Source organism: Cinclus cinclus, chromosome 3, assembly GCF_963662255.1.
Source record: "Cinclus cinclus chromosome 3, bCinCin1.1, whole genome shotgun sequence".
Taxonomy (NCBI): Eukaryota; Metazoa; Chordata; class Aves; order Passeriformes; family Cinclidae; genus Cinclus; species Cinclus cinclus.
The window spans coordinates 1,296,483-1,311,268 of record NC_085048.1 but is presented as its reverse complement, the minus strand read 5'-3'; the positions used below and the strand labels follow the sequence as shown (position 1 = coordinate 1,311,268).

At 59.0% G+C, this 14,786-nt stretch overlaps 1 protein-coding gene across 1 annotated transcript in view; it reads left to right on the top strand.

Moving 5' to 3' along the window:
- The first annotated feature begins 1,338 nt into the window (after positions 1 to 1,338).
- Positions 1,339 to 14,786, top strand: part of ADCY3 (adenylate cyclase 3) — a 40,403-nt gene continuing 26,955 nt past the window's right edge. The window contains exons 1-2 of the mRNA XM_062489588.1: positions 1,339 to 2,025; positions 7,185 to 7,334. Of these exons, the coding sequence (XP_062345572.1) occupies positions 1,339 to 2,025; positions 7,185 to 7,334 (837 nt within the window). The remainder of the gene's footprint in view (positions 2,026 to 7,184; positions 7,335 to 14,786) is intronic.

Below are 14,786 nucleotides of genomic sequence, written 5' to 3'. Positions count from 1 at the left end.
TGGGATAATGGGGTAATGGGATAATGGGATAATGGGATAGTGGGATAGTGGGATAATGGGATAATGGGATAATGGGGTAATGGGGTAATGGGATAATGGGATAATACTGGGATAATGGGATAATGGGGTAATGGGATAATGGGATGACGATGGAGGAAGCAAGAACGCAGCCACGCCCGAATTCCCCCGGGAATTTTTTCCCCCTTTCTTTTGATTTTTAATTTTTTTTTGTTTTTTTTTGTTTTTTGCCGGCAGCGAGAGGGTTACGGGAGGCGGGACCGCCCCAAATCCCGGGAAAAACCCTTCCCGCTTTTCCTGCTTCCATCCCGATTTCTTTTTTCCCCCATGGTCCCGCTCCCTCCCCTATCCCGGGAAAAAAAAAAGAAAAAAGTCGGGATGCGAGAATCGGGAAAAGCTGTCGGGATAACATCCCTTACATCCCAGCTTCGCGTTATTCCTGGATTTTTTTTTTTGGATTTTTTTTTTTTTCCCCCTGGTATTTTTCCCGGGATTTGCGGATCTCCCACCCCATCCCATGCATCCCGGCGGGAACGAGGCATCTCGGGAAAGGCGAGCCGGGAAAAGCTCGGGAAGGAGGAGCAGGGGAGACATCGCGACATCTCTGGGGCAGAGCTGGGAAAGCCGGGAAAGCACCTGGAAAAGGAGCAGGGAAAGGAAGGAGCCGGGGACGAACCGGGAATCAAGCCTGGAATCCCGGCTGGGAAGGAAGCGGGAATTTGCCGGGAAAGAAGCGGGGAGGAACCGGGAATCCTGGACGGGAGTCAGCCGGGAATTGCGGCCGGGAATCAGCCGGGAAGGAACCGGGGAGGAACCGGGAATCGGCCGGGAAAGAAGCGGGAATCAAGCCGGGAATTGCGGCCGGGAATCTGCCGGGAAGGAACCGGGAATCGGCCGGGAATTTGCCGGGAATCGGCCGGGAAAGAACCGGGAATTTGCCGGGAATCGGCCGGTGAGGAGCCGGTGAAGAACCGGGAATCGGCCGGGAAGGATCCAGGAATCAAACCGGGAATGATCCGGGAATAATCCGGGAATAATCCGGGAATCCCGACCTCCCCTCCTCCGCCACCGCCCGCAATTCCCAATCCCGGCGTTTTCCCGGCCTTGGAGCAGCTGGAAAAGCGGGAAGAAGGCCCGGCAGGATGGCGATGCCGCGAGTGACGCTGCGCTGAGAGCATCCCAACATTCCCTCTGGGGGGGGGGGGGTGGGGGTGGGGTGGGAAAATCCAAAAAAATTAAATCAAAAAAACCCGGGAATTCCATCCCAGTCCATTCATCCCTCTCCATCCCTTTCCATCCCTATCCATCCATCATTCCAGGATGCCCCGGAACCTCGCCGAATTCTCCGAGCCGGAATTCTCGGTCGAATACTCCGCCGATTATTCCCTGAGCTTCCCATCGGATCCCGATGGCTCCGGGATCCGCCGATCCCAGGAAACTCCGGCTCCTCGCTGCCCGTGCCTGCCGCATTCCCGGCGTTTTTCCTTCTCCCCGGAATCCCTGGAAAAGCTGTACCAGACTTATTTCCGCCGCCAGCGCCACGAGACGCTGCTGGTGCTGGTGGTGTTCTCCGCCCTCTTCGACTGCTACATCCTGGGAATGTGCGCCGCTTTTTCCCGCATGGAAAAACTTTTCCCGGCGCTGGCCGCGCTGCTCGGTTTGGTCGCCCACGGTTCGCTTTTCCTGGTTTTAAAATCCCGCTTGTTACCGGAGCGCTTTTCCCAGAAATTCCTGCCGTGCGCGCTGTGGGCGCTGATGGTGGCGCAGCTCTGGGGGCTGCTGGGGCTGGAATTCCGCAGGAGTTTTCCAGAGGCTGTGGACGCGGTGGGGTGGCAGGCGTTCTTCGCCTTCTCCTGTTTCCTGACGCTGCCGCTGCGCCTGGCGCGGATCCTGCTGCTCACGGCCGCGTCCTGCGGGGGACACGCGCTGCTCCTGGGAATCGCCGCCGCCTTCCAGAGGGGACAGCAGGAGGAGCAGGAGGAGGATGGAGGGGTGGTGGTCAGGCAGGTGAGGGGATGGGAATATGGGAATGGGAATGAGGGTGGGAATGGGGATGGGGACGGAGAGGATCCCATGGATGGAGGGGTGGTGGTCAGGCAGGTGAGGGGTTAATGGGAATGTGGGAATGGGAATGGGGGTGGGAATGGAGAGGATCCCATGGATGGAGGGGTGGTGGTCAGGCAGGTGAGGGGTTAATGGGAATGGGGGAATGGGAGAATGGGAATGGGAATGGGGATGGGAATGGGAATGGGGGAAATGGGAGAATGGGGATGGGGATGGGGAGGATCCCATGGATGGAGGGGTGGTGGTCAGGCAGGTGAGGAGTTAATGGGAATGGGGGAATGGGAGAATGGGAATGGGAATGGGGATGGGAATGGGAATGGGGGAAATGGGAGAATGGGGATGGGGATGGGGAGGATCCCATGGATGGAGGGGTGGTGGTCAGGCAGGTGAGGGGTTAATGGGAATGGGGGAATGGGGATGGGAATGGGAATGGGGATGGGAATGGGAAATGAGGGTGGGAATGGGGAGGATCCCATGGATGGAGGGGTGGTGGTCAGGCAGGTGAGGGGATGGGAATATGGGAATGGGAATGAGGGTGGGGATGGGGATGGGGATGGGGAGGATCCCATGGATGGAGGGGTGGTGGTCAGGCAGGTGAGGGGTTAATGGGAATGGGGGAATGGGGATGGGAATGTGGGAATGGGAATGGGGTAGGAACGGACAGAGAAGGGGACGGGAATGGGGATGGGAATGGGAACGGGGACAGGGATGGGGATGGACAGGGAAGGGGACAGGAATGGGGTGGGGATGGGAATGGGATGGGAACGGGCAGGATCCCATGGATGGACGGGAGCTTTCCAGGCAGGTTTGGGAATGGGGTGGGAATGGGATCCGTTCCCGGATTTTCCTCGAGAGCTGAGGGACGATCCCAATCGCGCTTTGGGATTTGGGAAAAGCAGGAATATCCGGCCAGACCGACTCCGAGTTAATCATTGCCCGGGCACGGAGCCTCCGGAGCCGGGAAAACCTTGGGAACGACGTGTCCGGGAATAACCGGGCTGGTTCCCGAGGGCACGGCTGCTTTTGGGATCGGCCTAAAGGGGGAGGGAGCAGCTGGAATTCGGGAGGATCCCCAAGGATCGGGAATTGGGGTGGGGGATTTTCCCGCGGGATTTGGGATTTCCTCCGTGTTGGAATATTTTGCACTGCATTTGGGATTTGGGATCGGAGATTTTCCCCGCAGGATTTGGGATCTGGGATCAGAAATTTCCCTACAAAATTTGGGATCTGGGATCGGAGATTTTTCTGTAGGATCTGGGATCAAGGATGGGAATTTTCCCTAAGAATTTGGGATCTGAGATCAGAAATTTTCCCGCAAAATGTGGGATCTGGGATGAGAGCTTTTGGGATTTGGGGTCTAGGATCGGAGATTTCCTGCAGAATTTGGGATTTGGGATTTCCTCCATGTTGGAAATATTCCACAGCATTTGGGATTTGGGATCGGAGCTTTTCCCGCTAAATTTGGGGTCTGGGATCAGAGCTTTTCTCCCAAAATTTGGGATTTGGGATTTCAGCCATGTTGGAATTTTTGCACTGCATTTGGGATCAGGGGATCGGAGCTTTTCCCACAGGATTTGGGATTTGGGATCGGAGCTTTTCCCGCAGGATTGGGGATTTGGGATCGGAGCTTTTCCCACGGAATTTGGGATTTAGGATCGGAGCTTTTCCCGCAGGATTTGGGATTTGGGATTGGAGCTTTTCCCACAGGATTTGGGATCAGGGGATCGGAGCTCTTCCTGCAGGATTTGGGATTTGGGATCGGAGCTTTTCCTGCAGGATTTGGGATTTGGGATCGGAGCTTTTCCCGCAGGATTTGGGATTTGGGATTGGAGCTTTTCCTGCAGGATTTGGGATCGGAGCTCTTCCTGCAGGATTTGGGATTTGGGATCGGAGCTTTTCCCGCAGGATTTGGGATTTGGGATTGGAGCTTTTCCCACAGGATTTGGGTTGCAGGACGGGAACTTTTCCCAGAGAATTTGGGATCTGGAATCAGAATTTTTCCTGCAAAACGCGGGATCTGAGATGGGATGTTTGGGGTCTGGGATTTGGGATCCGGAATCGGAGATTCCCAAACACAATTTGGGATCCGGGATTGGAACTTCTCTCACAGAATTTGGGATCTAGGATCGAGCTTTTCCTGCAGACTTTGGGATTAGGGATCGGAGCTTTTCGCAGAGAATTTGGGATTTCGTCCGTGTTGGAAGTTTTGCACTGCATTTGGGATCAGGGGATCGGAGCTTTTCCCAAAGAATTTGGGATCCGGGATTGGAGATTTTCCCACAGCATTTGGGATTTGAGATCAGAAATTTTCCTACAAAATGTGGGACCTGGAATGGGATTTTTGGGGTCTGGGATTTGGGATCTGGGATCGGAGATTTTCCCGCAGATTTTTGGGTCTGGGGTCTCCTCCTTGTTGGAGATTTTCCATCTGCATTTGGGGTCTGGAATTGGAGCTTTTCCCACAGGATTGGGGATTTGGGATTGGAGCTTTTCCCGCAGAATTTGGGATCAGGGGATTGGAGATTTTCTCGCAGAATTTGGGATTTGGGATCGGAGCTTTTCCCCCGGAATTTGGAATTTGGAATCGGAGCTTTTCCTGCAGGATTTGGGATCAGAGTTTTCCCCACGGAATTTGGGATCTGGAATCGGAGATTTTCCCATGGAATTTGGGATCTGGGATTGGAGCTTTTCCTGCAGGATTTGGGATCAGAGCTTTTCCCACAGAATTTGGGATTCAGGATCTGAGTTTCCGCACGAAATTTGGGATTTGGGATCGGAGCTTTTCCTGCAGAATTTGGGATCGGAGTTTTTCCCGCAGGATTTGGGATTTGGGATCGGAGCTTTTCCCACAGAATTTGGGATCTGGATTTTCCCAATGGGACAGAACAGAGCAGCTCCCAAATTTTTGGCCATTCCAGGCGGGTCCGGAGCTCCGTCAATTCCGTGGATTGGGAACCATGGCTGTGTTTTTCCGGATCTTTCTCGCTCCAAGCGCTGCAATTCCCAAGGAACCTCTTCCATCCCCCCGGGATCCTCCAGGATCCCCTCGGGATCCTCCCGGCTGCCGCCTTTTTCCAAAACATCTCCGGGATTCTGAGCACCGGGAATCCCCCAGGGATTTTTCCGGGCGCAAATCCCCCACCCCTCCCCCCCCCCCCCCACCCCGGAGCCGCTTTTTCCCACCGGAATTCCCGAAGTTTATCCCAAAATGGGATCACGGGGGCCGCGGTGGATCCGCTCATCCCGGAATTCCTGCTCTGGCATCCCGAAAATACCACCATCCCAAATTCCTGGGGTTTTTTTTTGTTTTTTTCTGAAATATCCCACGATCCCAAATTCCTGATTTGTTTCCCTGAATATCCCACGATCCCAAATTCCTGTTTTTTATCTCCCTGAATGTCCCACAATCCCAATTTCCTGATTTTTTGTTTTTTTTCCTGGAATATCCCCTGATCCCAAATTCCTGTTTTTTTTTTCCCTGAATGTCCCACGATCTCGAATTCCTGTTTTTTTTTTCCTGAATATCCTCTGATCCCAAATTCCTGCTGTTTCATCCCAAGTACCCCAGGATCCCAAATCCCCCATTTTTTCCCTAAATATTCTGTGATCCCAAATTCTTGCTTTTTTCCCAAAGACCCCGCGATCCCAAATTCCCGCTGTTTCATCCCAAAGATCCCACGATCCCAAATTCCCGCAGTTCCATCCCAAAGATCCCATGATCCCAAATTCCCACTGTTTCATCCTGATCACCCCGCGATCCCAAATTCCCGCAGTTTCATCCCAAAGATCCCACAATCCCAAATTCCCGCAGTTCCATCCCAAAGATGCCACCATCCAAAATTCCCTCGGTTTCATCCCGATCACCCTGTGATCCCAAATTCCCGCAGTTCCATCCCAAAGATGCCACCATCCAAAATTCCCGCAGTTCCATCCCAAAGATCCCACAATCCCAAATTCCCGCAGTTCCATCCCAAAGATCCCACCATCCCAAATTCCCGCAGTTCCATCCCAAAGATCCCACAATCCCAAATTCCCGCAGTTCCATCCCAAAGATCCCACAATCCCAAATTCCCGCAGTTCCATCCCAAAGATCCCACCATCCCAAATTCCCGCAGTTCCATCCCAAAGATCCCACAATCCCAAATTCCCGCAGTTCCATCCCAAAGATCCCACCATCCCAAATTCCCGCAGTTCCATCCCAAAGATCCCACCATCCCAAATTCCCGCAGTTCCATCCCAAAGATCCCACCATCCCAAATTCCCGCAGTTCCATCCCAAAGATCCCACCATCCCAAATTCCCGCAGTTCCATCCCAAAGATCCCACAATCCCAAATTCCCGCAGTTCCATCCCAAAGATCCCACCATCCCAAATTCCCGCAGTTCCATCCCAAAGATCCCACAATCCCAAATTCCCGCAGTTCCATCCCAAAGATCCCACCATCCCAAATTCCCGCAGTTCCATCCCAAAGATCCCACCATCCCAAATTCCCGCAGTTCCATCCCAAAGATCCCACAATCCCAAATTCCCGCAGTTCCATCCCAAAGATCCCACCATCCCAAATTCCCGCAGTTCCATCCCAAAGATCCCACAATCCCAAATTCCCGCAGTTCCATCCCAAAGATCCCACCATCCCAAATTCCCGCAGTTCCATCCCAAAGATCCCACCATCCCAAATTCCCGCAGTTCCATCCCAAAGATCCCACAATCCCAAATTCCCGCAGTTCCATCCCAAAGATCCCACCATCCCAAATTCCCGCAGTTCCATCCCAAAGATCCCACCATCCCAAATTCCCACAGTTCCATCCCAAAGATCCCACCATCCCAAATTCCCGCAGTTCCATCCCAAAGATCCCACCATCCCAAATTCCCGCCGTTTCATCCCGATCACCCCGCGATCCCAAATCCCCGCCGTTCCGTCCCAAAAAAACCCCCCGATCCCAAATTCCCCGCGCTAACCAATTCCCGCCGTTCCTCCCCACCGACGCGCCGCCAATCCCGAATCCCGGCGGTTCTTCCACCGGGAACGCCCCTTGGACCCCCGAACCCCGTCCGTCCGTCCCGTCCGTCCCGTCCGTCCCGTCCGTCGTTCCGGGGCCGCAGCTGCTGTCCAACGTGTGCGTGTACCTGTGCGCGCTCACCGTGGGATCCATGTCCTACGTCATGGCCGACCGGAAGCACCGGAAGGCGTTCCTGGAAGCGCGGCAATCCCTGGAAGTCAAACTCAACCTGGAGGAGCAGAGCCAGCAGCAGGTCGGGGGTTTGGGGGGGATTTTGGGGGGGATTTGGGAGTGGGGAGTGGGAACGGGAGTGGGAAATGGGAACGGGAGTGGGAATGTGGGAATGGGAATGTGGGAATGGGAATGTGGGAATGGGATTGGGAGTGGGAATGGGATTGGGAGTGGGAATGGGATTGGGAATGCAAACTGGAGTGGGATTGGGAATGGGATTGGGAGTGGGATTGGGAATGGGATTGGGAGTGGGAATGGGATTGGGAATGCGAACTAGAGTGGGATTGGGAATGGGATTTGGAGTGGGATTGGGAATGAGAACAGGAATGGGATTGGGAGTGAGAATAGCAGGGGAATCTGGGGGTCATGGTGGGAGGTGGGAATGGGATCGGGATCAGGACTGGGAGTGGAATTGGATTCAGTAACACCAGGCAGGATTTGGGAATGGTGGTGGGAGGTGGGAATGGGATCAGGTCTGGGAATGGGATTGGGAATGGAGTGGGAATGGGGTCAGGATACGAAGAGGGATTTGGGGTCACTCAGGAGTCACTCAGGGGTCACTCAGGGGTCACTCAGGGGTCACTCAGGGTCACTCGGGGTCACTTGGGGTCACTCAGGGGTCACTCAGGGTCACTCAGGGGTTACTCGGGGTCACTCAGGGGTCACTCAGGGGTCACTCAGGGGTCACTCGGGGTCACTCGGGGTCACTCAGGGGTCACTCAGGGGTCACTCAGGGGTCACTCAGGGGTCACTCAGGGGTCATTGAGGGGTCACTCAGGGGTCACTCAGGGTCACTCGGGGTCACTCAGGGTCACTCAGGGGTCACTCAGGGGTCATTGAGGGGTCACTCAGGGGTCACTCAGGGGTCATTGAGGGGTCACTCAGGGGTCACTCAGGGGTCACTCAGGGTCACTCGGGGTCACTCGGGGTCACTCAGGGGTCACTCGGGGTCACTCGGGGTCACTCGGGGTCACTCAGGGGTCATTGAGGGGTCACTCAGGGGTCACTCAGGGGTCACTCGGGGTCACTCGGGGTCACTCGGGGTCACTCAGGGGTCATTGAGGGGTCACTCAGGGGTCACTCAGGGGTCACTCGGGGTCACTCGGGGTCACTCGGGGTCACTCAGGGGTCACTCGGGGTCACTCAGGGTCACTCAGGGGTCACTCGGGGTCACTCGGGGTCACTCAGGGGTCACTCAGGGTCACTCAGGGGTCACTCAGGGGTCACTCGGGTCACTCGGGGTCACTCAGGGTCACTCAGGGGTCACTCGGGGTCACTCAGGGTCACTCAGGGGCCGCTCAGGGGTCACTCGGGGTCACTCAGGGTCACTCAGGGGTCACTCAGGGGTCACTCGGGGTCACTCAGGGGTCACTCAGGGTCACTCAGGGGTCACTCAGGGGTCACTCAGGGGTCACTCAGGGGTCACTCGGGTCACTCGGGGTCACTCAGGGTCACTCAGGGGCCGCTCAGGGGTCACTCGGGGTCACTCAGGGTCACTCAGGGGTCACTCAGGGGTCACTCGGGGTCACTCAGGGGTCACTCAGGGGTCACTCAGGGGTCATTCAGGGTCACTCAGGGGTCACTCGGGGTCACTCAGGGGTCACTCGGGGTCACTCAGGGGTCACTCAGGGTCACTCAGGGGTCGCTCAGGGGTCACTCGGGGTAACTCGGGGTCACTCAGGGGTCATTGAGGGGTCACCCGGGGTCACTCAGGGGTCACTCAGTGTCACTCAGGGGTCACTCAGGGGTCACTCGGGGTCACTCAGGGGTCACTCAGGGGTCACTCAGGGTCACTCAGGGGTCACTCAGGGGTCATTCAGGGTCACTCAGGGGCCGCTCAGGGGTCACTTGGGGTCACTCAGGGGTCACTTGGGGTCACTCAGGGTCACTCGGGGTCACTCAGGGTCACTCCGGGTCACTCAGGGGTCATTGAGGGGTCACTCAGGGGTCACTAAGCGTCACTCAGGGGTCACTCGGGGTCACTCAGGGTCACTCAGGGTCACTCAGGGGTCACTCGGGGTCACACAGGGTCACTCAGGGGTCACTCGGGGTCACTCGGGGTCACTCAGGCGTCATTGAGGGATCACTCAGGGGTCACTCAGGGGTCACTCGGGGTCACTCAGGGGTCACTCCGGGTCACTCAGGGGTCACTCGGGGTCACTCAGGGTCACTCAGGGGTCACTCGGGGTCACTCCGGGTCACTCAGGGGTCACTCAGGGTCACTCAGGGGTCACTCGGGGTCACTCAGGGTCACTCAGGGGTCACTCAGGGGTCACTCGGGGTCACTCAGGGTCACTCAGGGTCACTCAGGGGTCACTCGGGGTCACTCAGGGGTCACTCAGGGGTCACTCGGGGTCACTCAGGGTCACTCAGGGTCACTCAGGGGTCACTCAGGGTCACTCAGGGGCCGCTCAGGGGTCACTCAGGGGTCATTCAGGGTCACTCAGGGGTCACTCGGGGTCACACAGGGTCACTCAGGGGTCACTCCGGGTCACTCGGGGTCACTCAGGCGTCATTGAGGGATCACTCAGGGGTCACTCAGGGGTCACTCGGGGTCACTCAGGGGTCACTCGGGGTCACTCAGGGGTCACTCAGGGTCACTCAGGGGTCACTCGGGGTCACTCGGGGTCACTCGGGGTCACTCAGGGTCACTCAGGGGTCACTCAGGGGTCACTCGGGGTCACTCAGGGGTCACTCAGGGTCACTCAGGGGTCACTCGGGGTCACTCGGGGTTACTCAGGGGTTACTCAGGGTCACTCAGGGGTCACTCGGGGTCACTCGGGGTTACTCAGGGGTTACTCAGGGTCACTCAGGGGTCACTCGGGGTCACTCAGGGGTCACTCAGGGTCACTCAGGGGTCACTCAGGGGTCACTCGGGGTCACTCAGGGGTTACTCAGGGTCACTCAGGGGTCACTCGGGGTCACTCAGGGGTCACTCAGGGGTCACTCGGGGTCACTCAGGGGTCACTCAGGGTCACTCAGGGGTCACTCGGGGTCACTCGGGGTCACTCAGGGGTCACTCGGGGTCACTCAGGGGTCACTCAGGGGTTACTCGGGGTCACTCGGGGTCACTCAGGGTCACTCAGGGTCACTCAGGGGTCACTCAGGGGTCACTCAGGGTCACTCAGGGGTCACTCAGGGGTCACTCGGGGTCACTCGGGGTCACTCAGGGGTCACTCAGGGGTCACTCGGGGTCACTCAGGGGTCACTCGGGGTCACTCGGGGTCACTCAGGGGTCACTCAGGGGTCACTCGGGGTCACTCAGGGTCACTCAGGGGTCACTCGGGGTCACTCAGGGGTCACTCGGGGTCACTCAAGGTCACTCAGGGGTCACTCGGGGTCACTCGGGGTCACTCAGGGGTCATTCGGGGTCACTCGGGGTCACTCGGGGTCACTCAGGGGTCACTCGGGGTCACTCGGGGTCACTCAGGGGTCACTCCGGGTCACTCAGGGGTCACTCGGGGTCACTGGGGGTTACTAAGGGTCACTCAGGGGTCACTCGGGGTCACTCAGGGTCACTCAGGGGTTACTCGGGGTCACTCGGGGTCACTCAGGGGTCACTCCGGGTCACTCAGGGGTCACTCGGGGTCACTCAGGGTCACTCAGGGGTCACTCAGGGGTCACTCGGGGTCACTCAGGGGTCACTCCGGGTCACTCAGGGGTTACTCGGGGTCACTCGGGGTCACTCAGGGGTTACTCAGGGTCACTCAGGGGTCACTCGGGGTCACTCGGGGTCACTCAGGGGTCACTCAGGGTCACTCAGGGGTCACTCGGGGTCACTCGGGGTCACTCAGGGGTCACTCAGGGGTCACTCCGGGTCACTCAGGGTCACTCAGGGGTCACTCGGGGTCACTCAGGGGTCACTCAGGGTCACTCGGGGTCACTCAGGCGTCATTGAGGGATCACTCAGGGGTCACTCAGGGGTCACTCGGGGTCACTCAGGGGTCACTCAGGGTCACTCAGGGGTCACTCAGGGGTCACTCGGGGTCACTCAGGCGTCACTCGGGGTCACTCAGGGGTCACTCGGGGTCACTCAGGGGTTACTCAGGGTCACTCAGGGGTCACTCGGGGTCACTCAGGGGTTACTCGGGGTCACTCGGGGTCACTCGGGGTCACTCGGGGTCACTCAGGGGTCACTCGGGGTCACTCAGGGGTTACTCAGGGTCACTCAGGGGTCACTCGGGGTCACTCGGGGTCACTCAGGGGTCACTCAGGGTCACTCAGGGGTCACTCGGGGTCACTCAGGGTCACTCAGGGGTCACTCAGGGGTCACTCCGGGTCACTCAGGGTCACTCAGGGGTCACTCGGGGTCACTCAGGGGTCACTCAGGGTCACTCGGGGTCACTCAGGCGTCATTGAGGGATCACTCAGGGGTCACTCAGGGGTCACTCGGGGTCACTCAGGGGTCACTCAGGGTCACTCAGGGGTCACTCGGGGTCACTCGGGGTCACTCAGGGTCACTCAGGGGTCACTCAGGGGTCACTCGGGGTCACTCAGGGGTCACTCAGGGTCACTCAGGGGTCACTCGGGGTCACTCGGGGTCACTCGGGGTCACTCAGGGGGTCACTCAGGGTCACTCAGGGGTCACTCCGGGTCACTCAGGGGTCACTCGGGGTCACTCAGGGGTTACTCAGGGTCACTCAGGGGTCACTCGGGGTCACTCGGGGTCACTCAGGGGTCACTCAGGGTCACTCAGGGGTCACTCGGGGTCACTCAGGGTCACTCAGGGGTCATTCGGGGTCACTCAGGGGTCACTCAGGGGTTACTCGGGGTCACTCGGGGTCACTCAGGGTCACTCAGGGGTCACTCCGGGTCACTCAGGGGTCGCTCAGGGGTCACTCGGGGTCACTCAGGGTCACTCAGGGGTCACTCAGGGGTCACTCGGGGTCACTCAGGGGTCACTCAGGGTCACTCAGGGCTCACTCAGGGTCACTCAGGGGTCACTCAGGGTCACTCAGGGGTCACTCAGGGGTCACTCGGGGTCACTCGGGGTCACTCAGGGGTCACTCAGGGGTCACTCGGGGTCACTCAGGGTCACTCAGGGGTCACTCGGGGTCACTCGGGGTCACTCGGGGGTCACTCAGGGGTCACTCGGGGTCACTCAGGGTCACTCAGGGGTCACTCGGGGTCACTCAGGGGTCACTCAGGGGTCACTCAACGTCACTCAGGGGTCACTCGGGGTCACTCGGGGTCACTCAGGGGTCATTCGGGGTCACTCGGGGTCACTCGGGGTCACTCAGGGGTCACTCGGGGTCACTCGGGGTCACTCAGGGGTCACTCGGGGTCACTCAGGGGTCACTCAGGGTCACTCGGGGTCACTCGGGGTCACTCGGGGTCACTCAGGGGTCACTCCGGGTCACTCAGGGGTCACTCGGGGTCACTCAGGGTCACTCAGGGGTCGCTCAGGGGTCATTCAGGGTCACTCAGGGGTCACTCAGGGTCACTCGGGGTCACTCAGGGTCACTCAGGGGTCACTCAGGGGTCACTCGGGGTCACTCAGGGTCACTCAGGGGTCACTCAGGGGGTCGCTCAGGGTCACTCAGGGGTCACTCAGGGGTCACTCGGGGTCACTCAGGGGTTACTCGGGGTCACTCCGGGTCACTCAGGGGTTACTCGGCGTCACTCCGGGTCACTCAGGGGTCACTCCGGGTCACTCAGGGGTTACTCGGGGTCACTCCGGGTCACTCGGGGTCACTCGGGGTCACTCAGGGGTCACTCAGGGTCACTCGGGGTCACTCAGGGGTCACTCGGGGTCACTCAGGGGTTACTCAGGGTCACTCAGGGGTCACTCGGGGTCACTCGGGGTCACTCAGGGGTCACTCAGGGTCACTCAGGGGTCACTCGGGGTCGCTCAGGGTCACTCAGGGGTCACTCGGGGTCACTCGGGGTCACTCAGGGGTCACTCGGGGTCACTCAGGGTCACTCAGGGGTCACTCGGGGTCACTCAGGGTTCGCTCAGGGGTCACTCAGGGTCACTCAGGGGTCACTCGGGGTCACTTGGGGTCACTCGGGGTCACTCAGGGGTCACTCGGGGTCACTCGGGGTCACTCAGGGTTCACTTAGGGGTCACTCGGGGTCACTCAGGGTCACTCAGGGTCACTCAGGGGTCCCTCAGGGTCACTCGGGGTCAGTGAGGGTCACTCAGGGGTCACTCAGGGGTCACTCGGGGTCACTCATGGTTCACTCAGGGGTCACTCAGGGGTTACTCGGGGTCACTCGGGGTCACTCAGGGTCACTCAGGGTCACTCGGGGTCACTCAGGGTCACTCAGGGGTCACTTAGGGGTCACTCAGGGGTCACTCAGGGTCACTCAGGGGTCATTGAGGTGTCACTCAGGGTCACTCAGGGGTCACTCGGGGTCACTTGGGGTCACTCGGGGTCACTCAGGGTTCACTCAGGGTCACTCAGGGGGTCGCTCAGGGGTCACTCGGGGTCACTCAGGGGTCACTCCGGGTCACTCAGGGGTTACTCGGGGTCACTCAGGGTCACTCAGGGGTCACTCCGGGTCACTCAGGGGTCACTCAGGGTCACTCAGGGGTCACTCAGGGGTCACTCGCGGTCACTCAGGGGTTACTCAGGGTCACTCAGGGGTCACTCGGGGTCACTCGGGGTCACTCAGGGGTCACTCAGGGTCACTCAGGGGTCACTCGGGGGTCACTCGGGGTCACTCGGGGTCACTGCGGGTCACTCGGGGTCACTCAGGGTCACTCAGGGGTCACTCGGGGTCACTCAGGGTCACTCGGGGTCACTCAGGGGTCACTCGGGGTCACTCGGGGTCACTCAGGGTCACTCAGGGTCACTCAGGGGTCCCTCAGGGTCACTCAGGGTCACTCAGGGGTCACTCATGGGTCACTCGGGGTCACTCAGGGGTCACTCGGGGTCACTCAGGGTCACTCGGGGTCACTCAGGGGTCACTCGGGGTCACTCGGGGTCACTCAGGGTCACTCAGGGTCACTCATGGGTCACTCGGGGTCACTCAGGGGTCACTCAGGGTCACTCAGGGGTCACTCGGGGTCACTCGGGGTCAGTGAGGGTCACTCAGGGGTCACTCAGGGTCACTCGGGGTCACTCAGGGTCACTCAGGGGTCACTCGGGGTCACTCGGGGTCACTCAGGGTCACTCAGGGGTCACTTAGGGGTCACTCAGGGGTCACTCAGGGGTCACTCAGGGGTCACTCAGGGTCACTCAGGGTCACTCAGGGGTCACTCGGGGTCACTCAGGGTCACTCGGGGTCACTCAGGGGTCACTCGGGGTCACTCCGGGTCACTCAGGGGTCACTCGGGGTCACTCGGGGTCACTCAGGGGTCACTCGGGGTCACTCAGGGTCACTCAGGGGTCACTCCGGGTCACTCAGGGGTCACTCCGGGTCACTCAGGGGTTACTCAGGGTCACTCAGGGGTCATTCGGGGTCACTCGGGGTCACTCGGGGTCACTCAGGGGTCACTCAGGGTCACTCGGGGTCACTCAGGGGTCAC